Source organism: Trachinotus anak, unplaced genomic scaffold (assembly GCF_046630095.1).
Source record: "Trachinotus anak isolate AG129_WGS33_773 ecotype Australia unplaced genomic scaffold, CSIRO_AGI_Tana_v1 ptg000021l, whole genome shotgun sequence".
Classification (NCBI taxonomy): Eukaryota; Metazoa; Chordata; class Actinopteri; order Carangiformes; family Carangidae; genus Trachinotus; species Trachinotus anak.
This window is the reverse complement of record NW_027273872.1, coordinates 1,366,416-1,392,152: the sequence shown is the minus strand read 5'-3', so window position 1 is coordinate 1,392,152 and position 25,737 is coordinate 1,366,416. Positions and strand designations below refer to the sequence as shown.

General features: G+C 43.3%; 6 protein-coding genes across 12 annotated transcripts; 2 read left to right on the top strand and 4 right to left on the bottom strand.

Annotated features, from left to right (window-relative positions):
- Positions 1 to 449: 449 nt before the first annotated feature.
- Positions 450 to 3,610, bottom strand: LOC139605500 (inositol-trisphosphate 3-kinase B-like). Its single transcript, XM_071457007.1, has 5 exons — positions 3,100 to 3,610; positions 2,285 to 2,489; positions 2,082 to 2,183; positions 1,618 to 1,689; positions 450 to 1,385 (listed from the first exon to the last, which is right to left on the bottom strand). The coding sequence occupies exons 1-5, from the start codon at positions 3,234 to 3,236 to the stop codon at positions 1,134 to 1,136; spliced, it is 768 nt and encodes a 255-aa protein (XP_071313108.1). The 5' UTR covers positions 3,237 to 3,610; the 3' UTR covers positions 450 to 1,133.
- Positions 3,569 to 6,010, bottom strand: LOC139606116 (RNA polymerase-associated protein CTR9 homolog). The gene is made up of 3 exons (XM_071458141.1): positions 5,748 to 6,010; positions 4,652 to 5,589; positions 3,569 to 3,760 (listed from the first exon to the last, which is right to left on the bottom strand). Exons 2-3 carry the CDS (start codon positions 5,543 to 5,545, stop codon positions 3,569 to 3,571), a joined length of 1,086 nt encoding a protein of 361 aa, XP_071314242.1. The 5' UTR covers positions 5,546 to 5,589; positions 5,748 to 6,010.
- Positions 6,011 to 6,056: 46 nt separating this feature from the next.
- Positions 6,057 to 11,334, bottom strand: LOC139605499 (seipin-like). Of its 3 annotated transcripts, XM_071457004.1 has the most exons (11): positions 11,212 to 11,334; positions 10,822 to 10,908; positions 9,812 to 10,067; positions 9,615 to 9,693; positions 9,365 to 9,508; positions 9,210 to 9,245; positions 8,399 to 8,533; positions 8,201 to 8,298; positions 7,537 to 7,666; positions 7,318 to 7,396; positions 6,057 to 7,177 (listed from the first exon to the last, which is right to left on the bottom strand). In XM_071457004.1, the coding sequence occupies exons 3-11, from the start codon at positions 10,060 to 10,062 to the stop codon at positions 7,050 to 7,052; spliced, it is 1,080 nt and encodes a 359-aa protein (XP_071313105.1). In that variant the 5' UTR covers positions 10,063 to 10,067; positions 10,822 to 10,908; positions 11,212 to 11,334; the 3' UTR covers positions 6,057 to 7,049. The 3 variants fall into 3 exon arrangements, with proteins under 3 accessions (XP_071313105.1, XP_071313104.1, XP_071313107.1); XM_071457003.1 differs by lacking the exon at positions 11,212 to 11,334 and having other exon boundaries at positions 10,822 to 11,058; XM_071457006.1 differs by lacking the exons at positions 9,210 to 9,245; positions 11,212 to 11,334 and having other exon boundaries at positions 10,822 to 11,065.
- rnaseh2c (ribonuclease H2, subunit C) lies at positions 11,310 to 13,777 on the top strand. Of its 4 annotated transcripts, XM_071457011.1 has the most exons (6): positions 11,467 to 11,695; positions 11,871 to 11,997; positions 12,177 to 12,331; positions 12,449 to 12,561; positions 13,102 to 13,221; positions 13,554 to 13,777. In XM_071457011.1, coding segments are annotated over exons 2-6 (414 nt in total). In that variant the 5' UTR covers positions 11,467 to 11,695; positions 11,871 to 11,995; the 3' UTR covers positions 13,578 to 13,777. The 4 variants fall into 4 exon arrangements, with proteins under 4 accessions (XP_071313113.1, XP_071313114.1, XP_071313111.1 ...); XM_071457012.1 differs by lacking the exons at positions 11,467 to 11,695; positions 11,871 to 11,997 and adding an exon at positions 11,310 to 11,426; XM_071457013.1 differs by lacking the exons at positions 11,467 to 11,695; positions 11,871 to 11,997 and adding an exon at positions 11,369 to 11,437.
- A 44-nt stretch (positions 13,778 to 13,821) lies between these two features.
- Positions 13,822 to 22,157, bottom strand: zbtb3 (zinc finger and BTB domain containing 3). The gene is made up of 4 exons (XM_071457002.1): positions 22,020 to 22,157; positions 21,563 to 21,748; positions 19,377 to 20,212; positions 13,822 to 17,633 (listed from the first exon to the last, which is right to left on the bottom strand). Exons 3-4 carry the CDS (start codon positions 20,207 to 20,209, stop codon positions 16,577 to 16,579), a joined length of 1,890 nt encoding a protein of 629 aa, XP_071313103.1. The 5' UTR covers positions 20,210 to 20,212; positions 21,563 to 21,748; positions 22,020 to 22,157; the 3' UTR covers positions 13,822 to 16,576.
- Positions 21,638 to 25,558, top strand: trpt1 (tRNA phosphotransferase 1). Of its 2 annotated transcripts, none has more exons than XM_071457009.1 (7): positions 21,638 to 22,351; positions 22,537 to 22,618; positions 23,538 to 23,707; positions 24,430 to 24,607; positions 24,700 to 24,756; positions 24,850 to 24,960; positions 25,070 to 25,558. In XM_071457009.1, exons 1-7 carry the CDS (start codon positions 22,292 to 22,294, stop codon positions 25,090 to 25,092), a joined length of 681 nt encoding a protein of 226 aa, XP_071313110.1. In that variant the 5' UTR covers positions 21,638 to 22,291; the 3' UTR covers positions 25,093 to 25,558. The 2 variants fall into 2 exon arrangements, with proteins under 2 accessions (XP_071313110.1, XP_071313109.1); XM_071457008.1 differs by having other exon boundaries at positions 21,688 to 22,351; positions 22,537 to 22,702.
- The last annotated feature ends 179 nt before the right edge of the window (positions 25,559 to 25,737 follow it).

The window sequence follows — 25,737 nt, the reverse complement described above, 5'->3', positions numbered from 1 at the left end:
CACCTCCACCTGGGCGCCTCACCTTCACCTGGGCGCCTCACCTCCACCTGGGCGCCTCACCTCCACCTGGGCGCCTCACCTCCACCTGGGCGCCTCACCTTCACCTGGGCTCCTCACCTCCACCTGGGCTCCTCACCTCCACCTGGGCGCCTCACCTTCACCTGGGCGCCTCACCTCCACCTGGGCGCCTCACCTCCACCTGGGCGCCTCACCTTCACCTGGGCTCCGACGCTCCGCTGAAACCGCTGCTGATCCGACTTCACGTCATCTGTAGTGTTGTTGAATCGTGCTTCATTACTGTACTGCAGTACATTACTGTACATTACTGTACTGCAGTACAGTAATGTACAGTAATGTACTGCAGTACATTACTGTACATTACTGTACTGCAGTACAGTTCTGAAGCACATGAAACTAGGGGTGATGTGGATGAATGAAGACTGAGAGGATCAAGGAATCCATTGTTTATTTCACTTATATACAACCTGTGAAACTAGGAACACAACATTTCAGCTGCATCATGTGTAAATAATTCAAATCTTCAATAATAATATCAACTTATTTTTTCTCCATGTGTGTTTTATCTCTTTTTTATAAGCATGGTTATTCTTTTTGAGATAGATTAACTTACAACAGGTACAAAATGAAGCTGTTCAACAATACAGGCTGTGTGTTTGTGTATATGATTCCTTCTGACTTTCCTTTGCTGCTATAAACAAACGAGCTTATGTGTTGCAACACAGGTTAGATATTAAAAAAAAAACCTATAACACATCAGCATTCTGGTAAGAAAGCATCAACAGGTAAAGAACGGACATCTCTGGATTTTTGCCCCTTTCCAAATGGTAAAAAAAAGGTTGGAAGGAAAAGGAGAAAAGTCCTGTAAAGCTTAGATTGTGCATCTGTAACATCAGCTGTCTCCACTGTGACAGCATGTACATGCCAGATGAACCACATCACATCTGTGGATTTTAATTGTGATCCCTTGTTCTTCCTCAGCCTGTGAAGACAGATTCACCATGAACAAATCCTCCTGTTCTCTCTTTCAGCGAATGAAACGATGCAGCAGTTCAGTGTGTAACAGCACCTGTTCCCTCCACCTGACCCTGAATTTGAGTGTCCAGCCCTCTGCTTCATGTACCACTCTTATTCTCTCCACCACTGTCCTCCTGCTGCCAGGAGACCACGCTGATGGCCTGGCTCAGAGAACTGATGAGGGAGGACAGGCCGATGAGGTAGCCGTCCTCCCTGCTGCCCTCGGCCCACGGGACGTTGTGCTGGAGCTTGCTCGTGTCAGGCACAGGGGTCGTCTTCCCAAAGTCTATCATCCACACACTGGCCTTGTTGCTGTGGTCGTGGACAAAGAGAAGCGAGCTGCCAATCACCTGATCAGGTCAAACATATGTTTATATGTAGATTCATTATGAAGCAAGGAGGAATTTGAGTGAGGTGAAAATAAATTCATCAGCAAAAAAATCTCTTGGTTCAATATATCGTCTAATGAATTCTCTACAGGTCAATTTTTTATTGCATCAAATCTACATTCTTCACTTCAGGAAGAGTTATTTAAACCAGAGTTTAACAAAAAATGAGGAAGATTAGTTTCTCTTGACCAACCTCATGGGTTCTGAAAAATGGTGAGTTTGTCAGCGCCTCACTCAGGGCCAGGAGTCTGGAGTGGTACGCCTTCTGAGGGCAGAGATTCAAAGACAGAAGAGACTCATAAACGTTTGGCATTACTTTAGTTCTCACTGCAGTAGTTACAGATGAAGTAAATTGCAGCACTTCCCCCACACGAGAGCAACTAGAGACACAACTGGACAAAAATCTGACTTTCATTTCTTGAAATCTTGAAAATCTTGAAATCATTTATTGAATCTTGTGTTTACTACTTACTTACTTACTTAATCAGTATATTATTGCTAAGATGGATGGAATTCTGTATTCATTCCAAAGTGAAAGTTTTAGCAGAAAGAACAGAGCAATCCTTTCTCTTTCAGGAATCCCTTCCACACACCATAGTAAGATTAAGGTCAGAGCAGTGTAATATAACTGCTGTTTGTAGGGTGGACAGAACTGACCAGGATGTCCAGCTGACTCCTGGTGAAGAAGAGCAACGCCTCTGTGACTTGAGCTAAAGTCTGAATTTTCCTGAAGTCCCGTTGGACACTGCCGTCCTCCATCTGACTCACACACACAGAGACAGGGACATGACACAGCTGAAGACTTCTGGGGAAATACTGTAGGTAACTGGGTAACATGATCGACCGGCCCGTAGTCCTACCATGATGCCTTCTATCCTGAAGCCCAGTGTGGCTGTAGAACTGGTCGTATCCCTCCACTGAAGGTAGCGCCACTTGGTCACAGCTTTCTGTGCGTGTTCCTCTGCTGACGGAGCTGAGGGGTCTGTTTTCACCATCTTCTGGTACATGTCGCTGCGCAGGGTGGCTTTGGTCCGAGCTTTGGCCAGTTCCTCCTCCTGGTATGTCCTAACAAAGAAACTCCCATATAATACACTGTGTAAAATGCACACCGATACCTGGATGGAAAAAGCAGTGTTTATAGTGTTAGTTTATTCCAGATCAATCAGGGATTGGTGGTAAAATTACCCACTGCTTTAGTTTTGACCAGCCACCCCAGAGCCATATTAGTTCTATAACACAACACCACACCAATCAACATTTGTCAAGCTCAAATAATAATCAGGGAGAAGTCAATTCTCATTAAAATTTGCTTTATAAGACCCATGTGAGTGATTTAGTAATCAGGGTTGAAAAGGTGAGATTGTTTTGACAACACCTGTGTCCAAGGCCAGTAATGAACTTTAAGGCTCAATGTCTGACAAAGATCATGTAATATGATCAAAAACTGCAGAAAAGCTAAATGAACCTTTAGGTGAGATTTTTGTTTTTAAATTCATTATCAAGGAACTGTGGACAAAAAGGTTTAAGGTCAATTAGAGCAACACAAAGTGGTGAGTTAATGAAAAACTGAGGTGATCAGAGAAGGTTCTGGATGCTCAAAGAGAATCTAAACCTTTCTCCCACAGTCAGAACTGGACTCATCATCTGTCAGGAGAAAAAAGGCTCTGAAACCCACCTGACTCCCATCTTGCAGTCCATGATAACTGGTCTCCTCAGGCCACTCAGCAGGTCCTCCAGGCGGATGTAGCACTGCTCCCCCCTGCTGACCATGCCGTGGTACTGCGGGACAAACGGTCTGAGCGGGTCCCTCATCAGACAGTCCAGGCAGTTCGCCTCCACTTCACTGTACAGTTTCAGCACCTCCCCTCCCTCGCTCAGCTGGAAGTTACCTGGTGACACCAGCGCGGGGACAAAGGTTCAGATGACTGTGGTTCCATATTGTAAATTAAACAGTATGATGTGATCTGGTTTCAGGTTCACTCTTCCGCTGTGAAACGTCTTGTAAAGTTACAGCATGAACACCAAACTCCTAATCAGTAAAATGATCTGTATGGAGTGATGATGTGTTTTCATGACTGCCTGAGAGAAATCAATACCAACTGTCAATTCAACCTTCTCTGAAGCTTTAATTCTAATGATAATAATTAGGTCAACATGTTATAGTCGTCTATGAGGTGACTGGCCCTCACTGAGAGACCTGTTCTAAAAGAGTCTGTTAGTGTGTGTTCTGGGTGAACTGTAACACACATGCCTTGATGTCCAGCCAGCTGGACCCAGGAGCTCTGCCGCCGCAGCGACCAGTGCATCATGGTCAGGTAGGTTTTCCAGGAGCGACACTGAGGCACAAAAGAAGAGCAGATTAAGGTTTCCGCAGCAGCTCCAGGCCACACATTCATCCTGTGGCTTGGTTTGTTCTCTGCACATTTCTTTGGACAAAAGCATTTACCTGATGAATGAAAACCTGGTAAAACATCGTAAAGACCCTTCATGTTCCGATAATACATCTGAGGTCGAGAGCCATATGTTGCAGCACATTACACAGTATTAACAGCTCCTAGGTTTTCAGTGAAGGTCAACAAACTGTTGCAAGTGTCGGTACATTTTGTGTTTACAAATGATGCATTCCTCGACAGTTATGAGCTGTTTTGTATATACACAAAACAGCCACCACGCTGGACACAGGCCTGGCATTGAAAAACCAGAAACACAGGGGAACACAGCTGGACTTAAGCATGCTCAGTGGAGACACTGTCACAATATGACAAGTTGCAGTTTGAATAAAATGTCTAGATCATAGATCTTCATCCTTCTAATCTCAGATGTTTGCATCCTAAATGTTTTCATTTCGGTCAGGTGATCTCTCATTCTTGTGAGATCTTTGATTCAGTCATTGTGGATTGCTGTTCAGTGTCTGACTCAAACAGACAGCATACACGGAGAAAATGAACATCTACACCCTGGTCCTCCTGCGACTGTCTGCTCTCTCTCCATATCTGCAGCAGCAGCAGTGGCCAGACATGCAAACACCATTCAAATCTGACCCGATCAAAGTCCCCTTTCACGCTAATGCAAATCACCAGGACCACAGGTGCAAAGAACAGTTGAGAAATACAGCTTTAAGCCTCCCACTGAAAACCAGAGCAACCAGTGCTTATACTGGGACAGCAAATGCCAAAACTGAAAATGTGGTTATAAACTGATTCCTTTATTGTCTCAGGCATTCTCACCTTCCTGAACGTCTTCCTCTTTTTCCCAGCATCCTCTCCTTCGCTGAAGACCTCATCACTCTCTGCTGAGGAGAGGTTGATGGAGGAGCAGGAGGAGGTGGAGGAGGAGGAGTGCAAAAGCTTGGAGAGGATTGGATGTGGGGAGGACCACTGACGGGTTGAGGAGGCCCCTCTCAGCTCCTCAGCATCTCCATCCTTCCCCTCAACGCTCTCCCCGCTCCCCTCGTTCTCTCCCTCTGCTGCTGAATTAGATCTCCTCCTCTCTTCACCCCCCTCTTCTTTTCCCTCTGTCTCAAAACTTGAGTTTGTACTTCTCCAGTGTTTCCACTGACTGCTTGTGTCCCCGACTCTTCCCGAATCATCATGTGTCGTTTCTCCTCCAGTCTCCTCCACTCTTCTCTTCCCACTCCACCTTCCTTTCTCCCATCTGTCTGTGTCAGCTTCACAGCTCCCTCCTAACCTCTCCCTCCTCCTCACCCTCCATTTTGCCCTCACTTCATCCCTTGCAGACCTTGTCGTCAGTTCGTTAACTTCTTTCTTTTCTGTGTCTTGAACAACCTCATTCCTGTCTTCCTGTATCACCTCATCATGTTGATGCTGCTGGTGAGGGATGCTCGTCACTGAATTGAGCTCATTGTTCTTCTCTTCATCGTCTCCGAGTCCACCTATACACTGACTGTAGGGAGGGAAGCTTTTTGCCAACTGGAGCTTGGGTCTGGATCTCACTCTGACCTTCCTGCAGCTGCTGGACGGCCCCTCACTGATCGTCAGGTGTTGGTGAGTCTCGTCCGATAGTTTGGCAGAAAAGTCATTATCCATTGTTTTCTTATGCTGTATCTCCATCTTCCTTTCTTCTATGTGGTTTTCACCTGCTGTGTCCGTCTTTGTGTCCATTGTGCAGCGTGGATGGTGAATCTACTCCATGAATCCAACATGTGCTTGTATGAAACAGACAGGAAAACAACAGATGCACAGTTTTGAATAAGTTTGAGGAAATGCATTAACAAGTCTAAACCTCCCTCTAACACAATCTCAGTAATATACTAAACTTTATTAAAGTGACATCTTATGGTCATATGTGTCCAATTTACCTTACCTGTGTCTTCCACCTGTAAGTTTTCAGTGACAGCGAGCTCTGTCCCGTCAGTGAGTTACGTCTCTCTCTTGTTGTCTCTGCTGGTGCCATATTTTGCATGAGGTGACGTCACTGAGTTTCCAAAGCTTCATCAAGAGCCGGCTGCCTCAGGCTGAGAGGACATCTAGGAATGACGCCCGCATGTGTCAGACAGCAGGATGGAAATAGAGTAAAGTGTCCTCCCACCAAATACCAGTGTGTACTTTGTGGGTTAACTGTTTTAGGGCAGTGTTTTCTGACTATACAAAGGATTAAACAAATATTCTGATGAACGTTTTAAATGTTTTATTGCAGCAACTGAACAGAGTATATTTGAGAATAAATTTGCAGATAAGTAAAACACATTTTGACTTAAAAGATTTCTTTAATCATAATTTTACATTTTGCTCAAGTAATAAAGTAATAAATGGGTTGATAATTTTAAAATGACATTTCAGCAGGCAGCATGACAGTTAGAAAATCTGTTCAACACAAAACACATAAATGTATCACTGTGAAATAAATATTCATGTGTAAATGCAGACAAAATATTTGATATATATATATATATAAATATACATGAAAATGTGATGTAATTGTAAACATTTTAAAAACTCAGCTCATTACCAATAAATGTTATTTCATCCTGCTTTTCTGAACAGTAACAGATTATTGGTCATTTTCATGTTATTCCTACAGCTTTTATTTCACAACACCAACAGTTTCACCAGAGAGTTTCAGTTCAGACCAAAGCAACAGCTGGTCACATGACTGACTCGGCCCTGTTTGTCTCGATTCACAGACAAAGACTGTGATGAGAGGTGGTGTCATGAATTAAATGGTTATTGGGAAAATGGGAATGTAAAATAAAAACTTTGGGACTTTGAAAAAAGTAATTGACTGAGTTTTAAAATGCATTGCATGTTTTCAAAATGTCATTGTCACATATTACATCTTTTTCTCTGTAGTTATTAATATGTCTGTTTATATCAGAATATATTTTGTATTTATTTAACATTGAACAATAAAATAGTAAACATCAGGTCAGGTGTCCGATGTGTCAATCCTCTAAAGGCGTCACCATTCAAGGCAAAATACCAGTGGGACCCATGAGATGAAAATGGCACAGCTCAAACAGAGCAGCTCAGGTCATCCATTGGTGTATCTGTCGCTGCTGCTCGGCCTCTTTCTGAGTCACTTTCAACCACATATGGCTCATAAATCATCATCACATCTCAGTGTCAGCGTCGCTCTGCACTTTTTCAGTTTCTTTTATTAGAGCCCTCAGGCGGCCTCTGTTTCATTTACTTCAGCCTGACTAAGTGTATGTCTGCTCTGCAGCTCTGTGCCGTGTGTCTCCTGGCTCAGATTTGTGGGGGTTGTCTGGATGGGACCCAGCAGCTCTGCAGTACCTGTCAGAGAATTTGTTTGTGCAGTCAAACACACTGTAACACACTCAGGTTGTCAGTCCCAGGTGACTGATGCTGACAGCTTGGATAACATTACATTTACTGTGTGCATTTGTGAGTGTGTCTGTGTTATTTCTTTGTACCTGCGGCAACATCTTTTTCATCCTCTCGCTCGTTGTTCATGTTCCCTTCCCGCTCTGACACCGGTCCATCTGTTCTCAGCTGTAAACAACAAGGAGAACGAGCACAGCTGAGTCTGGGCCATAACACCTGATGTGATAATTCACACTTGCGTGAACACAAAGTCATGAAATGCAGCTCAGACAGAAGTGCTGTCTGCAGTAATAAGCCTGTGGTCTCACCTGTTCTGGTTGCCACCTCACTCTCAACAGCAGCCTCATGTAGCTGAGGACGAAGAGGACACTGAGGAAGATGAAGTTACTGGAAACACCCACGAGGGCTGACAAGACAGGGAAGTAGAACAACAAGTATCTGGCAAGAAGACACAGAGAGACACAAAGAAAAATGTCACTAAGGCATCACAGGTGTTGTCGTATGATGATGCTTTGTCTCAGTCTCAGCTTCAGTCGATGATTTTCTGTTGTTATCTTCAGCAACACTCAGAGAGCACATCTGAACGTGAGCTGTGATTGTAGTTGGAGACACTTTTTGCCATTTAAGAAAAACTGAGAGTTTCTACCACTCAACACAGAAAATGTCTCTGTTGGTCTATTGAGGCAACTGCTCGTCCTCCACAACCAGATGCTTCTGTTTATCATTAACTGTTGAGTTGTTTCAAACTGAGTGTGACTGAAACCTGGTGTTCAATGAGACGGCTACAACATGTTCTCCATCATCATCACTATAGATGACGTGATGGCACATAATCAACATTTAACACAGGAAAAACACAAACACTCTATTGTGACTCCACTTTGAGCTGTAGGTGAATAGAACATGTGAATAAATATTCATCAATATAAATATCTATGTACTGCTTCAGTACAGTGTCTGGGAGATTCTCACCTTATGCCAGTGAAGTGAGCGTGAACGTACAGCTGAGATGAGTAGATCTGCACCTTGTTGGACAGGATCTCAATGACGGCTGTGACCGAGGGGGCGTACTGAACAGGAAGAAAGAATTTATTGGGTAGACTTCAACTAAAGATTTTGCTGTTTTGCTGTTCAAGCACACACACTCTCACAAAGCAGCGCAGTACTCACAGGGTCGTCGGTGTAGTCGGAGAAGAGCTCCACCTCCAGCACTTGTTTCTGCTCAGTGGCTCCGCTCAGAAAGGCTGGGAGGAAGAGCAGCGTTCCCAGGGTCCTCAGCAGGTCTGAGCGGTATCGCAACATGCTCTGACCACAACACAACAACACAGTCACATCACAGGGATTATTTCATTCAGTCCGCTGAGGATTCATTAATCCTCTCTTTCTTTACTAATGCATGATAACAAATCCCCAGAAGATGTTGTCAGAGATGGAATGATGAATATGCAGGAAAGGATGACTGAGTGACTGTGTTGTGTGCTAATGAACAGTAGCAGAAGCTGATCTCAGTGACTCTATTTTAACAAGTTCATTACTTCAGTGGGGTGGGGGTGTGTGTGCTTTGACTCTGTGCTTAGTGACAGTGGATTTGACTGAGAGGTGTTTCAAACAGGCCAATTTATGAAGCCGGAGCTGCAAAAATATTTTCAGAATATTATGTCTTGAAACAGTCCAATACAAAAACACCACCAGGAACCACATCAACAGCTCTGCAGTGTAGTTTTAATAAGGGACCACGTTGCATTATAATATAAATAAATATAATAAATATTTTTGTTTTCTGATCACTGTGAGTAATTGACCTCAATGACAGCATCCCCTCCACATCTGAATTCACTGTGCACCTGTATCAGTCATGATTTCACATATTCATCCCATCATCTCATTGCAGTGGAGCTCTGCAGCAAGCATAAGCAGCTGTAATCTGACTCTGACCAGGTTGTATGATTAAGAGGTTATTGTGCGTCAGCGCTGTACTCACAAAGCGAGAGCTGGAGGTGGACAGCTGTTGTCTTGCCTGAGAAACACACAGCAACGCAACAATGAATCAGTGGAGGTTGCAGGAGCTAGTAATGTAGCACGACTTGATTGTACGTGAAGCCTCCTTGGAGCTAAGACAATCTCAGTGCAACTCACAGAACGAGCAGAGGAAGCAGCATGGCCTCCGTCCCGAGAGAAACAGGTTGTCTTGATCATGAACATCCCCAGCTCCTGATTGGTTGGAGACTCTGGCATCTCCAGCTGCAGAGAGATCTGATAGGCCTGGCCAAATGTCAGCACCTGAACATACATTTTAAAAAGATGACACGCTTCTATGAACAGAACAGATGAACGATTGAAACACAGACAGAGGCAGCCACATAGACAGACACACATTCATACATACATGTTTCTTGTTCCTCATAAGAGAGACGTTTGCCACAGGATAAGAGCACAAAAAAGAGGCAGGAGACTCACAGTCTGTCCTGTACACAAAAATGGGAATGACTGAGTGTGAGTGAAAGCAAGGAATAGGAGATAAAACACACAGTAGCTTCAGTCCGTGTTTTCCTGACGCAGCTGGTCATCATTTCATATACACACCTGTAGTAATAGTGCACAGGTGTCGAGAAAGCCGCCTTGGGCATGTAGGAGTAGTAGAAGCTCCCGTATAAAAAGGCAGCGAGCCAGAGGAGCAGGAAGATAACAGAGAACACAACAAAGCCCTGTACGACTCTCTTACGGGCGTGTGACACCGCTGCAACAACAGCACCCTGCAGCCTCAGGAGTGCAGGTCCAGTGAGGGCCGACAGCTCTGCCTCACCTCCGGAACGTAAGGGACTGTCTCGATCCATAAAATCTGAAAATCCAACAGACAGTGAAGATAATGAGATTTTTTGAAAAACAGATAAGAACAGGGTTAACCAAGAATGGCTGCAAAATTAAGACAGATTAAGGCATAAAAAATATAAATACAATGTCATTACAAGCATTTTCTACAGGGTGATTGAACAGATGCAATTAAAAGGGCCAAACTGACTCAGTTTAGCTGAGTTACCAAAATGCGTTGACTTTTCTTCTGAAAAGTTATTTGGTCCACATTTTCCTCAGAAAAAGACACAGTGCACACTGGACACAGTCACATGAGGTTGAAGACACAAGCATCACATTCATAACACTGAGCTGAAAAACCACTGAGTCCAATCTCACATCAGATGACTCCAAACTGTGTCAACGGCCAACTACTGCTGACTGCGTTACATGTAAACTTATTACCTGTAAACTGTGGCTCAATACACTGTGAGAAACACTGGAGGAGTGAAGGTGTTTGTCAGTGCTCCTCACTAAACTAAAGCTAATTATCACAATTCATGAAGCTTGTTTCGCTCAGTAAGAGGAAGGGAGTTGTCACTTGCTCAACACATAAATGAACATTTCAATGCAGATTTTCAGATCAAGAGTTATGTTGGAGAGAATTACAGTGTAGAGACACTGCAGCATTTAGCTCAATATCCAATCAAAGCCTGAAGAAAACAGTTTGATTAAAATAACTGTGGAATCCAGCAGCAGCAGCATGTCTGCAACAGTTATCTGTCCCGATATAAAAAACTCACCTCTGGTTTCAGTTGGCCAGCTGTGCTGTTAGGAAATCACTTCTCCTTTCCTTCAAGTGTCTTGGTCCACAGCGTCTTCATGAAATGCTGTGAACAGAAAACAAAAAAAGCTGTTAAAAAGCTGCCATTGGACAGAGCCTGGTCCATCCCACATGAAGAGCGATGCTGCTGCCAACTGGAGCAGAGTTCCTGGTGGTGAACATGACACTGACAGCAGGGCCGAGGCTGCAGGACCTGATTCACACGTTAAAAAGACCACAACAGTATGACACCCTGACCTGCTGCGATGCCTCAGAAAACCAAACTCTCTCACATTTAGGGGAAAACAAACAAAAGCAACATTTCAGAAAATCAATGCTAATGATGGCATCATAATATAAACAGACTCACTTATATCTATATTATATTATATATATATTCATATTATATATAATATAATATATAATATTTGAAGAAAAGGAGAAAAAGTTAAATAAGTAAAATCATCTCCCGTCGAGAGGGGGCGCCGTCCTCTGACCGGGGAGGAAAAACCCGCCAAAACATCCTCCACCGTAGAAGAAGAAACTCCCGCTTTCGTCACACGGAGCGACTGTTGCTAACGGAAGGTAACGGCTCAGTTCTCTGTCTCTGATCGATTATTTATCGGTTTACAAGTAGTTGAATGATGTGTATCATTAACTGAGGAAACACGTGGATGTGTTAACCGCTGTGTACTGAGTTAGTTACCGGAGACAGATTCACACTCACTGTCCGAGAGAAACCAGCGCGGATCATGATTCCTGTCAACTCGCCTGACAAATATTCCCTCGATTAATCGTTTAGTCCATAAAATGTCAGAATACAGTGAAGTAAAAGTGAAAAAAGTTTCCAAGAGGTAAATCTTCAAATGTGTTTTTGTGTCTGATCAACGGCTCAAAGCAAAAATATTCTCACTTTAATATGAAACTAAGCAGAGAAAAGCAGGAAACCTTAATATCTGAGAGGCTTAGGATATTTGGTGATTATTTGTCTATTGATGGACTGAGTGATTAATCGACTAGTCGATGCAGCTCTACGGATCACGCCAGTGGACACAGTCGTGAATGGATCGATCAGACGGTTCGAACAGCAGTTTTCCTGATGCAGCTCAAAGCGCTTTGCTGCAGTCTGACAATCTGAGGAGAAGACAACAGAAATGTAAACAGTCAAACAACCAGAGACTGTTGCACACACGATATAAAAATGCTCATAATAAACCAGTTAAATAGATTAAAAAGCAGATAAGCTGAGCTGCTTCCTCACCTCATGCTTCTCATAGTTACAACTGGACATAACTGCAGAGACTGATGTGTAGTTTCCGTGTGTTCTGGTTGCAGGATGTCGTGTCACACCAGTGTTACTCATGTCCGTGTGTCATCGGCGGGCCAGGCACAGCGAGCTCCCGTCCACCTGATGCCCTGTGAGATTGAACACAATGGGCCTGCTGAGGTCTCACAGTACTTCACTGCTACCACCAAAGACCGTAAATATGGTACACTGAAAATATGTTTCATCTCTGTCACAGTTTTAGTTTTGCAAAGTCTCTCTCTGCACTGGGACACACTGACGAGTCTCAGTAACGGTGTTTGGTGCATTTCTCCCATGACAGAGAAGACAGTGTCATTCAGAGGCCGTGGGCTGAAGGGGCAGGAGCTCGGCTGCCCACAGGGCTACACTGGCCTGGTGCTGAAAGAGATCAACAAGCCGGGCTCCGACCAAGAGGTAACACCAGCGACCGCTCACAGCTGGTGGGGGTCACTCAAACATACGACAAAGCCCTGACTGCGGGGGACATGAACTCAGACATGAAGTTGTGTGGTTGAAGAGCGGGTGAAAAATCCCTGAAACAAGAATAAAAGACTCGGCTGTGTCTGGAGCTGTGATGTTTACTAAGAACTGACTTTCATGAGGTTCCTGAAATAACAGGAGCAGTGCATTAACACTGTGCATTAACATAAGAAATTCAACTCAAGTCAGTTTTTTTTTTTTTTTTTGCACCAAATCACAGCTGAAGTTAAGGCACTTTTCAAATAGATCAGGTCTAGACCGAACTCTTTATAGTGTTATTTACAGAGACACAACAATTACCACCGTGAAAATTTTAATTACTTTCAATTTCTGTTGTTTGCTGCAGGGGTCGACTTTCCTTCTTTTCACTTCAAAAATCAACAAAATATCCAATTTGTCCACAGTTACCCAAACTTTTTCATACAAATATATGCAGCATACCTTATGTTGATGTGCTTGTGTGTGTGTGTCCAGGACAGGACAGTGAGGGTGTCCTCTGTGTTCGACAAGCTGACGTACTGGAACCTGGAGACTCCTCCGAATTCTGACGACACGGTGGTGATGGCGATGGACTGGCCTGAGGTGGCTGAAGCGGTGAGTTGTTCTCTTTATGTAGACTGACAATAATTTTAGTCAAACCAGTAGTTTGTCCTGTTAAAATTCCTTATAGAGCATAAAACTTTTCTGATGTCTTTCACTGCAGATGCAAATCATCCGTATGAGCAATAGATATAATCTGGATCAATTAAAAACAGCAGCAGTTTGCTGTTTGAGCTGTATAGTGGCACCATCCTTTTTATTGTTTCCTCACAGTTTAACAAATATTTTATTAACACCAGTGTTTAATTATAATACTTGGATGGAAATACAGGGAATCAGAGGCAGACAGATTTGTAGGTGGATGCTGATATTTTGTCTCCTCTCAGATCCACGGACCTGTAGACGACTGAAGAGACAGTTTCCAGCTAAAGGACGACAGGCTGACGTCACCTCAGCGTGTTAGGATGAAATGTACAGTTTGCTGATTACTGGTCACAATGATCAGACCTCAGAGATGCTAACCTGTTCCATCAGGTGAAATGTTTATATTTTTGTAAATGTTCTTTTGTAGTGAAATAAAGAAAAATAAAAGCTAATGTTGACTGAACAACCTGTGCATTGTGTGAGTCGCTGAAACATTACAACATCTGCACATTGTTTAGTCTGAACAGTGTTTATTCACAAGGTAACATTTAGATTTTGCACACTTGCTACCATGAACCTAAACAACCAATGACTCAACTGCCTGATATGAGTCTCCACTCTCAAACTCTTAGGTTTGTATGGTAACAACCACACTAATCAATTTCCATTAGACCAGCTCCCAACACATGTAACATGGTGCAGAACAATAAATTCCAAAGTGTCAAAAAGTCATTGAGGCACATTTAAAGTTTAAATTTGAACATTGAAAGAGAAGGCAGAATTACTGCATCAGTTGACGTGTGTTCATCATGTATATTTAGTCTTCTACTACAGGAGAAACACTACAGAGTAAGCAAAGCTAAACACAGAAAGGGTTATTCACTCCTCTCTCACTTCCACTGCTTCCTACCAGGGAATGTAGGCTCAGTTCAACCCATTTATATTCCAAAAACTTTGACTTCATCCTGATGGGAAATGTCAAGTAACTTTGATGATTTCAGGAGAAATCTTCATGACAAGACAGGCACAGTGCTCAGAATCCAACTGTCGACTGTAGGCTACTGTATTTGTCATTTAAATACTGCTAGAGCAGATAAGTGGTGGAGCAGTTATCTTTATGATCAGTTTGTTCTTTCAATTAAATGAAGTACTTTTCCTCAGTATTTAGAGACGTTAGTTAGTTTGCTCAGCTGCCTCTGACTTTTCGGGTCAGTTGCCTCATTTTTCTTCCTTATCAAAGACTTTATACTACACTGCTAAAGGAGATGAAGGAACAAGAAAATAACAGACCATATAGCACCCATGATGTCCTACTTCATCAAATATACTGTACACATCTGCTACTGATGATGTGGCTTTTTGAGAAGCTCATACTTTAGGTTTTGTAAGTTAAAAAATGGCACATTATGATTCTATTTCTAGAACTCGTGTAGGTATTTGCTGCCATGTGAACAACTCATTTCATCCTGTAAATAAAATGCTAGACAATACAATGTTACTACATTTACAGCTGCTGGCACAGAGTCACACTGCAAAGGCAGTTATACAAATTTAGACTGATAAAATTCAAAACACAACAGTTTTCTCTTATTTGTGTTTGAAGTTGATATAGCAAACAGTAGGTGTAGGTATGTGTCACAGGAGTCATTCAAACATTTCCACACAGCTCCTGAATCAGCTCCTCTTTCTATAAAGTTTGTGATCATGTTTATACTCATACAAATGTATAAATAAAAGATCAAGATATTAAAACAGTACAAACAGAAATTTTACAAAGAGTAGCATAACAGCACAGGAATCAGTTTAGAGTTCTACAGGGACAACGGTCACACATCAACATTAAGTGTTTTAGTTTGAGGAATGAGGGTCAGTCTGACTGTTTACTGTGTGTGTGTGTGTGAGTTATTGTCATTCTGTACTTATAGGGTCCAAACATCTGCAAAATAAAAGACAGCCGGGACGTCTGGAAGTAAAAGTATGAGACAATATCTGGATAAACTGATCATGATAGTTTGATTCAAGAAGCAGTGAAACTAATGGCAACTGTGTGACTGTCTTTTTAAACAGGGGCCAACAGAGAGGCAACTTTTTCCTTATATAGAGTAATTTAGGTCATTTCATTACAGTTTTAATTTTCAAAAATCTTGTATGTGCCTTATCCTGTCAGGGAAGGTTCATGTGTAACCTGTCACATAAAGTTTAAATGGAAGTAAATTCTGCAACTATCAAAATAAACAGATTGTCTTGAGTAGATTTTAAGGTTTACTCCTGAAAAATAACATACATGAATAATTAAAATGTAATTTTATGTATGAATGTTTAGAAAAGCCTGAATTAAAGGCTTATGTTTCTAAAATCTAATTTCAGAAAATTTAAGACTTAATGTTGGTTTCACCACTTAAAAGATCCTCAGCTGACATAAATGAAACACCAATCACAAACTATTCATTAAAACTAACTGGCAACTATTTTCATAACCAATTCATCATTTTGAAAGAAAAAAAAAGATAGTCATACCAAAGATTATTTTAATATTATAATCGTATTTTTTTTATTTTAACTATTTTTTGGACAAAACAAGACATTTGAAGAAGCTTCTTTAGCTTTTGGAAATTATGGTGATCATTTTCCACCATTTTAATTTATACACAAAACAATAAATTATCCTCACCAAGGAGATTATGTTTTGACCTGTGTCTGTTGTTTTGTCAGCAGCATTTTGCAAAAAGCACTGACTGATGTGTGGAGGGATGGAGCAACCCATTCAATGTAGGTGTGGATCCAGTGAAAGTTCTGGATCCAGGAATTATTCTGTCACTTTCCTTGACATTTCGAGATCAAGGTCAATTCCTCAGGAATAATGTATAGATCTTGATATAAAACAATAAAGAACAATAAAGACGTACTTGGTGTTGACATGTATGACTTTGTACAATTGGTGTAGATCCAGATAATAATCTGGATCTGGTGGATTAAAATGCTGAATCTGCTTTACACACAGAGTTGTACTAGATTATTATTATTAGCTCTGCCAAGGACTTTATATTTTCACCTGTGTGTGTTTGGTTCATTTGTTTGCAGGATGTGTAGAACTGTTTGGTCTTAGCAGAGCTATGTGCTCTACTGAGTGCCACTGTAGTTGAGGAAATAATCGCTAATAGCAGCCTCACTTGTTTTAGGGTTAAAGGTCGGAGTAGGTCAGGAAACTAGGTAGAAGTTTAGGTGTGTTTAGGTGTAGAAATACAACAGTGAGCCAGTTTGTGCGTTAGCTGAGAGGTGGGGGTGGCTGTGGCGGCAGGGAGGGCTCCACGTCCGCCTTGCTGCGTTTGGCCGGCAGAGTGTGGTCATGAGCTTTGCGAATGTGCCGGTACAGGTCACCTGACTGTGTGTAGCTCCGATAGCAGTAGCGGCACTCATAAGGGCGCTCACGCGTGTGCACGATGGCGTGGCGCCTTAGTGTGTACGTGCATGAGAAAGTCTTCCCACAGACGCCACATGTGGGGACGTCCTCCACAAAGTTCCCCATAGAGTCCTGGAAGTCCTGGAAGTAGGCAGGAGGGTCTGAATGCTGCTGGGCTGTGGATGGAGGAATGAGGGAGACGGCAAAGGAGGAGGTTTCCTGGGAGGAAGGGGCCGCACTGGAGGAGGAGGAGGAGGGGGAGAGAGGGAAGGAGTAGTCGTGGGAGGTCATCTGTTGGAGACCCTGTGGGTGGGAATGGAGAAACTGAGGGCTGTTCAGCTCCTCCTCCTGGATGTCATCTTCAAATTCATCCTCCACCTCCATCACTGGTTCTCTCTCTCTGCTTTTCTCTTTCACCTCCTCCAGCTCTTCATCAGATATAACGATGGCCTCCACTTTGACTTTCACATTCTCTCTATCACTACCGTCTGTCCTCAGTCTGCTCATGTTTCTCGTGGTAGGTGAAGCTCCCGTAGCCCCTTCAGGTCCTCTAAGGGCTTGTGTCTGAGCAGCCGTGTGGAAGTCAGAGCTTTGGCGTTGGAGGGACACGGCGCTCTGGATCCGGATTTGGGGAGGTGCACGCTGAATCGGAGAGTGTGTCTGGTTGGTTTGTAAGTGTGAGGTGTGTGGTGATGTTTGGATTAACATGACCATCTGCTGTCCTCCGCCTAACGTACCTCTGTGGTCAGTCTCTGAGGGTCTCCTCACAGAGTCAGTGTCTCGGAGCAGCCGTGGCAGGTCCTGATGTGGGCCGGGGGAGAGGCTGGATTCTGAAAGAGCAGCCACTGACTGAGCTCCAGCCTGACTCACTGGGACCAGGGAGGAAGAGGATGAGGAAGAGGGCTGCTGGTTGCTGCTGTGGCTAATGAGAGAGAGAGAGAAAGGAAGGAAGAGAAAAACGACTTTTTTGTAACAGCAAACAGTAAGAATGCCCAACAGTACATGGAGGAACAATTTACTACGCATAGAGCAGAAAGGACTGAAAGGAATGTAACTAATTTTTTGTAATTTAAGGCCATAATTTTTTTTTTATGATGGAGGGAAGACATTTCATTTTACTGTACTTCTAATATCAGTATATCATGATATTTCTTAGGTATTGTAAATCACCTCCATCATGGTGAGTAGCTGTTTGCATGGTAACAGGTTGTCAAATTTCTCAAGTGTTTGGTTACATTTCTTTTTTTCTTTTTTTAAATTGAGGTAATAAGAATATTGATGATTCACAGAGTTAAAATAAACCCATGTTGACACGACTGCATCACATCCTTTCTGTAGATTTATCAGCTGCACATTCATGCTGCAAACCTCCTGTTTCACCAAAGCCCAAAGGTTCTGCTGGATTCAGAGCAGTTGACTGGGGAGGTCACTGAAGTGCAGTGAACTCACCATCATGCTCATGAAACCAGTTTGAGACGACTTCTGATTTGTCACATGGTGCATTATCCATTAACCTTTGGAAGATGGTACATTGTGGCCATAAAGGGATGTTTATGTGGTGTTTAAGGTATAAACCCTTTATGTCCACCTTGTATGTTTTCTTGGCCAAAGGTGTGACATGAAAACATTCCCCACATTATTACACCACCACCAGCCTATGACTGACACAACAGAGGTTGGGTCCATGGATTCATGCTGCTGAGGCCAAAAACTGACGCTACCATCTGCACCTGAGCAGAAATCCACACTTATGTGTTTTTGCAGTCTTCAGCTGTCCAGGTTTGGTCAGCCTGTGTCCACTGCTGCCTCAGATAATCTGGTCCTGGCTGACGGGAGTGGAACCCAACATGGTCTTCTGCTGTTGTAGCTCATCCACTTCTAGATTCAACATGTTGAAATGCTTTTCTGCTCACCACAGCTGGTTATCTGAGGAACAACAGCCTCCAGCCAGTCTGGCCGTTATCCTCTGATCGCTCCCATCAACAAGGTGTTTCCTTCTGCAGAACTGCAGAACTGTTTTTTGTTTTTATTCATCGTTCTGAGTAAAAACTCTAGAGACTGTTGTGTGTGAAAATCCCAGGAGATCAGGAGGTTTCAGAAACACTCGAACCAGCCCGTCTGTCATCAACAATCCAGCCACAGTCAGAGTCACTGAGGTCACATTTTTCCCTATTCTGAGATTAACATTGAACATGTATCTGCAGCACTGCACTGCTGCCACAGGATTGGCTTATTGGATTATTGCATGAATATCCAGGTGTACAGGTGTTCCTAATAAAGTGCTTGGTTAATTTATTACCTGAGTTGCGTGTTATGAGGATTTAACATAACTGTACTTGCCCATAAATTCAGTTATGTATATTGTTTTGTTTTGTGTTTTTGTATATTTCCTCAATTGTGACCTCATTGACCTTTACTCTGTTTTTTATTAATGTATTGTCAGCATTTCATTCTATTCTACTTTGAGCTCAAATAAAGTTCTTTTTATGTTGGGACAAGGATCAATCAGGAAGATTTCAGGCTGCCGTCAGCCTCAAGATAAAAACCACTGGCCACAAGTCTCATATTTAGTGTACAGTGTAAAGTTATTGTATTGTGATTCCATTGTTAATGTTTTTATACTTCCCTGTTTAAAACAGACTAGAAACTTACAGCAGACCCATACCTGTATGTCTCTGTGGTGCTGCAAGGGCTGCAGAGTGCCGAACCCTCCCCCTGACCTCCACTCCCCAGCCTGGTGTGACCCCCAGATGCAGGGACAGACTGGCCAGCAATGAGGCCCTGCACCAGTTCTCCACCTGGGGGCGGAGGAGGGGCGTCCATGCCTGGCTGGGTGGTATCAGCGAGGTTAGGGCTCAGGGGAGTGTGAACTCGTGCCTCTGACGACCCCCCACCAGTCCTCCGCTCAGACTTCACAGGCTCCAACTGCCTCCTCTCAGCCACTACAGACACTGGTGAGAGTGGCACTGCCATGGCAACTGGATTCATGTGATCTCCTGCCACAGCCACCACAGGCTCAGCTCCACCGTCACCGCCACCTTCTTTTCTCGTTTCTACTGCCTTCCTGACACCTGCGCTCTCCTCAGAGCGGGTGCTGTCTGCCTCAGCCAGAGGCCCCCGTCTCTGCAGGCGTCTCTTGCACACTCTCACCACCTCGTTCATGTGCAGAAAGCTCGCAGCTGCTAATATGTCCTCCACTGGTGGAGACTCCTCCAGCTGCAGCACACCTTCATACACAAAGTCCAGGAGCAAGCCAAACGCAGCAGCTGTGACAATGTCGCTGTCAAGTGTGACAGAGCTGTTGGTGCCATTTCCACCACTGCCCCCGGGGGAATCTGAGTAAAACATGTGGAAGAAAGGCGAGCAGGAGGCCAAAACAGCCCGGTGAGCCAGGAAACGGGACGAGCCCACCAGGACGGTGCAGTCACAGAGGAAGCCCCGCTGGCGCTGGGAACGCAGAGCTGACAGTAGCTGCTGGGAATGCAGGGGGAACTCCATCACCTGAGAAACAGAGAGGATAAAAACCAGTAGTTCTCTTAGGATTTCTTCAGATAAATAAAGGCTGTCACAAATTTCATATTCAGTCATCTCTTTTGGGGAAATATCAATAAAAGGCCAGTTCCCCCAAATTACAAAAAACATCCCACTTACCACTAAAGGCACATAACTGTGTAGATAGATCTGTTTTATTTCTTAGAAGAAAAGAAAAATTACATGAGGAGTGTGGATTATGCTCAGTAAACAGGACAGAGTTTAGAGAGAGGCACATTGCTAGTGAGTTTTCCTAATGTTGATTTCAAACCCCACAAACCAAATTCTTTGCACCTTCATGCTGTTTAGTTTATGAAAGCACCTCAAAACCTCACCTCACCTCAAGACCTCAGAACTCTGGCATGTAAAACCAAAGCTGTGCATGACTGGGTATAAAAACAGCAACACCACAGTGTAAATACAAATAAATGGCCTGCATCCATAGTTTTATTTACATACAATTACATAGTACTAGTACTAGCATCAAAATATACTCACAGTACCAAAAGTACTGACTCCTTATGTGGAATGGCTCATTTCAAGATAATATACATTATATTATTGGATTGTGACCACAGATGTATTCATGTGTAAGCATTATTTTAACAGTATTTGTCACCAGTTCTAATTCCTCCTATGAAGACATAATCTATATTATTACAACTGTGTTTTACTGTGTTGTATTCATTGTCAATTATCACCAACACCCAGTTATAGTTAGACGATATAAGTGTTTGTTAATGCATTTGTCAACAACTATAATTCCTCCTGTGGACACTTATAAGTAGATCCTGGTGTAGGTCTATAAACAGATAACGATCATAATAATATTGAATGTGTCTTCATAGGAGAAATGATGAAATTACTCAAGTACAAGTACCTTGAATAACCTCTTTACTTAGGTACAGTAAGTAAAGAATTTGAGTAAAGTTACTTTCCACAAGAGGAAAGAGGTAAAACTGTGAAATGCTTCTCTGCTTTTGGTGAATTAGCCCTTTAGTGTTAGTTTAGCACAAATAAACAGCGTTATCCCGGAAAACTGGAATAACCTCAACAACAAGAGAAAACACGTCAGACACAAGTTGTAAAATCCCTGAACATCAATGCACCTTCATGTACACTCCAGCTTTATTTGCCACCTGATGAGTCTGAAGGCAGCATGAACTCACCGCTGGCAGAGAGCTTATTTATGACCCACATTTAATTAATGATGTGACAGAATCTACTTATTGTTTTTATTGCTATTTATTTCTTTCTGACTTGCTATGGACCCTTTTGTGTGTCTTTAATAAAGTCTGAATATGAAGGCAGGACACTCACGGACAGCGGGTCTGTTTGTCTCTTCTGTTTATTGACGGTTCAGTTTCCGGGTAACTTCCGTCCTCTCACGTCTAAATGTGCGTTTCCATGGTGACCCGCCGGGATTCCTCCGTCTCCGTCTCCGTCTCCGTGTCTGTCTCTGTCTCTGTCTCTGTCTCTGTCTCCGTCTCTAGGACCTGCTCATGTCTTCTCGCCGCACACAGACAAGCAGCCGGCGGCGGGACGAGAAGGAGAAACACAGAGAAGAAGAAGAAATGTTCCAAATACCACCGAGAAAAACAGGCGGCTCCAGGTCGACTATGCTAACAGTAGTTAGCCGAGTTAGCTCAGCCTGAGATCGCAGCCCCGGGGCTCCGGAGCCCGCGTCCGTCTGAGCTGTGAGTCACCCTGAAACAGAAACCACTGCTCTGGGCTGAGGCGCCTCACACTTTGGTGGAAGTGATGGATGTTTTCTTACCAGCAGCAGCAGCAGCAGCAGCAGCAGCTGTGTGACTGTTTTCCTCCCTGAAAACACACAGCTTTTCCTCTGTGGTGGCTGGTTACCGCAGCTCCTCCACCCGCCACACCGCCACCTACAAGCGGGGACCGAGAACAGACAGGAAGTGGGAGCACACGGAGCGGCTGTCGACGGTTTGTTGACCACAGGTGTGATCCTGTGTAAGTCTCCACACTGTTTGGTACAATATCCGACAGCTTCACAGCATGAACGACTGAGCTGCCTGTGTTTAAATGGACGGGGACAGAAGAGGAAGAGGAGGCAGAGGAAGGAGAAGGGATCGTGGTGGAGAGGTGAGAGACTGCAGCCCTGTAAACTGGGATCAAGCCTCTTTTCTTTGATTTGTGACACATGACATATCAGTGATTCAAGGCAAACAGTATGATGTGTTTGCCATGATAAAGTCCAGGTCCTATTTTTAAACTGTGGCCATAATTAGAGCTGAACTTGAGGGTGTGTGTCTGTCATCCCCCACCAGGACACGGATGTCCGCCTGTCTAAATCCATCTCTTATGCTCTTCGCCATGGAGCCGACCAGATGAGCCTCCAGATGGGCACAGGTGAACTGCTCACAGTCTGGTCTGGGAAACACAAGTGTCCCTTTACTGATACTGTCACAGCTTCACACAGATCCTTGATAGCAAGTATTGACATTTTACTGTTTTTCACAATCACTGAAACACATTTCTTGAAACCTTCAATGCATTTCTCAAAACCTTAAACACAACACCTGTTTGTTAAACTACACTCACAAAAATCACATTCTTGAAAATCAAAAAATCACCTCACAGCAGTAATAGTTGTGTTCAGGGCATGTAGCCTAGACATACCGTTAAATAACACAACTCACTAACAGTTACGGTATTGATCACTGTAAGTTCTGCAAACAGTTCAGTATTGAATGTCTGGATTCAGCTCTCGCCTAAAATAAAATTTCAGTACAGCAAAAGGCAAAAAGAACAACGACAAAAAGCACATTACACTCTAAACATACCTGCAAAACCAAACTCAAAAAGTGATTTATTCAGCTGCAGCATCATGCTCCTGCACTGGGTCAGACCAGAGGACTTCAGCTACATCACAGGCTGTATAAGGTCCAGAAAAGCAGCTAAAGGACACTCAGACTGTGGTGAAACCAAGACTGAACTGTTTGGAGCCATGTCTGGAGAAAACCCGACGTGTTACTTAGAATTTGTTTTCCTTCTGGACGTTTCTCCCGTCTCCAGAACACGCCTGATGAAATCAGGGTGATAATGTGGTACCTTTTTGGCCTCCAACAAAACTTATATTGACCAAGGGACATTATTTTTGATTATCGTTAACACAGGTCTAGAAATAACAGGAGATTCTTTCTACATCATTCAGAACATAAACATCTGTATGTATTCTCAGTTTCACAAAAGGCTTGCAGCCTGTAAATTTATTCCACTGCAGCGGCCAGAGTTGGAACTGTGACCATAACAGCTCTCATCCTCACAGATGGCTTTGTGTTTGTGGACGAACTCCTGGCTCACCCACAGTTCCGCTCATATTCATTGGAAGACATCGAGAGAGTTGTGGACACAAATGACAAGCAGCGCTTTAAGCTCCGCCCCCACCCAGAGGATGGACGCCTGCAGATTCGAGCCAATCAGGGCCACACTGTGCAGGTATACAGCCTACATGTGGATGCCTGCGGATGGCACTGAGACGGGGATATTTGGTTTCATCAGGACGCCAGAATCACTGTTGCATTTGTACTGAATATTTAATTCACACCAAATTTGCTTTTCCCCTCTGTGGACTTAGTACCATGATAAATCTACGAGGTCTGAGCAAAGGAAAAGTCATGTCATTTCTGCAGTCACTCAGACAGCAACATGGAGTATACAGAGATTTCAGAGGCCCAGTCTGTGCACAGTATGTGTGCAGATGTGTTAATGAAAGTATGCTCCATCCTGTCCCACTGAGTGCTATGAAATAAAACCAAAATCTGATTTTTAGAAATGTCTGTAGTCCTCTGAAAGAGGTGTGATCAGTGTTAGGTGAAGGGACAAAAAGACATTGGGGAATAGCAGCACCAACTCTGGAGCTAAAGTGGATCTTCAAGTTTGATTTGATGTTTACTTTCCTCGGTTATGTGATTTTCTCTGCTTGAATTATTGACGGAGGCATCTTTTGTAAAGGCTTACATATCAGCCAAGGGTAAAAACACTCACTGGCATTGGATTTCCATCATTCCTCAGTTTTTGTTCTTATCATTCCCTAATAACTGTAGCAACATAACTGTAGGTTTAACAAAAGTCTCCATATGAATACTAATCTAATACAAAAAAGTCCAGTATACCCTCATCCAAAATCCTGTTAATACTGGTTCCATTGCTGTGGTCAGGTGAGGGATTTGGAGCTGAAACCGGTCCTGGCTGGTTCTCCAGACTGCCCTGCTGAGGCTGTTCATGGCTCCTACCTGAGCAAATGGAGCTCCATCCAGCAGCAGGGCCTGAGCCGCATGAAGAGGACACACATCCACCTGGCATCAGGCCTCCCAGGGGAGGATGGCGTCATCAGTGGTAAGCTGTGTGTGTGTGAGACAGAGAAACAGAAGCATGTCTGCTGAACACTGAGGTGAACTGGTCCTACAGTTATTTCATTTTCCCATCAGGCATGAGGAAAGACTGTGATCTAGCCGTGTTTATCGATGTGCCCAAAGCTCTGGCTGGTAATCCACTATCGACTGTTGCCCAAATGCTCAATTCAGTCTATATGTTTAGACAAGAATCTGTCTCACATGTTTTATGTGTATATTTTACAGACGGTATTGAGTTCTTCTGGTCAGAGAACGGTGTGCTGCTGACTGCAGGCAACGCAGAAGGAAAACTTCTTCCAAAATACTTCTGCCGAGCCTTAAGACTGAGACCTACAAGTAAGAAAAACAATCAGACGGATTAATTCTGTATGGATTTTGTTTTAGAACAAGGATTGAGGTTCAAAATGAACTTGTTCACTGAGGTCAGTGTTGTCCTGTGTTTCAGGGAGCATCCTGCCCCTGCAGTAGCAGCAGGGGATTCTGACTAGTCATTGGTCGCAGGAAGCCTCACCTGACTGTGCTAACATCCCATGGTTGGTTGATGCTTACCCTAGTTGCCTTGGTAACATTTGGTGTTTGGCAGGAACATCCTTGTGAGGTGATGCTGGTCATGAATAGAATGAGAATTCATCCTAAATGTGACTAATTTGGAAAACTGTTCATTTTTGTGTCATTATTGAGAGGATCAGGATGGCTGCAGGGAAACATCCTTTATTTTTATATGAGAATTTGACCAGTTTATGCCAAACTTTATGTCACTTTTTATTTATAAGAATAACCCTCTTTTGATTTGTTAATAAATAATAATAAAGTAATAAATAAACTTGAATGACTACAAGACAATTTTCACCAAGCAGCTGTAAAATATATAATTATGTTTACACACTGTGGAAACAACCAGCCAGGACTTTAAATAAAGGAACATTTGAAGACATGTTGCATTTGTGGTTAGACGCATGACTAAATATGGGAAAGCAGAGGATGCAGACACTGTGGTTTTCGTTAACGGACTGCCTTCACAGTTTCTTATGAAGACATGGACGCGCACGCAGCATGTGAGAGGAGATAATTGGTTTGAAGCTTCCTGTGTAAGAAGCAACAGAAGTTGTCACC

Excerpts from the sequence above, each read along its gene's own strand:
- LOC139605500 (XM_071457007.1), bottom strand. The coding sequence starts at position 3,236 with ATGAGGGACCCGCTCAGACCGTTTGTCCCGCAGTACCACGGCATGGTC. Across the intron at positions 2,490-3,099 it reads GACTGCAAGATGGGAGTCAG|GACATACCAGGAGGAGGAAC; the intron begins GTGGGTTTCAGA and ends TTTCTTTGTTAG. Across the intron at positions 1,690-2,081 it reads GGAGTCAGCTGGACATCCTG|AAGGCGTACCACTCCAGACT; the intron begins GTCAGTTCTGTC and ends CTCTGCCCTCAG.
- LOC139606116 (XM_071458141.1), bottom strand. The coding sequence starts at position 5,545 with ATGGACACAAAGACGGACACAGCAGGTGAAAACCACATAGAAGAAAGG. Across the intron at positions 3,761-4,651 it reads AGAGGAAGACGTTCAGGAAG|TGTCGCTCCTGGAAAACCTA; the intron begins GTGAGAATGCCT and ends TTTGTGCCTCAG.
- LOC139605499 (XM_071457004.1), bottom strand. The coding sequence starts at position 10,062 with ATGGATCGAGACAGTCCCTTACGTTCCGGAGGTGAGGCAGAGCTGTCG. Across the intron at positions 8,534-9,209 it reads CCACCTCCAGCTCTCGCTTT|AGCATGTTGCGATACCGCTC; the intron begins GTGAGTACAGCG and ends TGTTGTGGTCAG. Across the intron at positions 7,178-7,317 it reads TGAAAAAGATGTTGCCGCAG|GTACTGCAGAGCTGCTGGGT; the intron begins GTACAAAGAAAT and ends ATTCTCTGACAG.
- rnaseh2c (XM_071457010.1), top strand. The coding sequence starts at position 11,652 with ATGTCAGAATACAGTGAAGTAAAAGTGAAAAAAGTTTCCAAGAG. Across the intron at positions 11,696-12,176 it reads GTGAAAAAAGTTTCCAAGAG|GATGTCGTGTCACACCAGTG; the intron begins GTAAATCTTCAA and ends TTCTGGTTGCAG. Across the intron at positions 12,562-13,101 it reads AGCCGGGCTCCGACCAAGAG|GACAGGACAGTGAGGGTGTC; the intron begins GTAACACCAGCG and ends GTGTGTGTCCAG.
- zbtb3 (XM_071457002.1), bottom strand. The coding sequence starts at position 20,209 with ATGGAGTTCCCCCTGCATTCCCAGCAGCTACTGTCAGCTCTGCGTTCC. Across the intron at positions 17,634-19,376 it reads AGCACCACAGAGACATACAG|CCACAGCAGCAACCAGCAGC; the intron begins GTATGGGTCTGC and ends CTCTCTCATTAG.
- trpt1 (XM_071457008.1), top strand. The coding sequence starts at position 22,292 with ATGGACGGGGACAGAAGAGGAAGAGGAGGCAGAGGAAGGAGAAGGGAT. Across the intron at positions 22,352-22,536 it reads GAAGGGATCGTGGTGGAGAG|GACACGGATGTCCGCCTGTC; the intron begins GTGAGAGACTGC and ends ATCCCCCACCAG. Across the intron at positions 24,961-25,069 it reads CTTAAGACTGAGACCTACAA|GGAGCATCCTGCCCCTGCAG; the intron begins GTAAGAAAAACA and ends CCTGTGTTTCAG.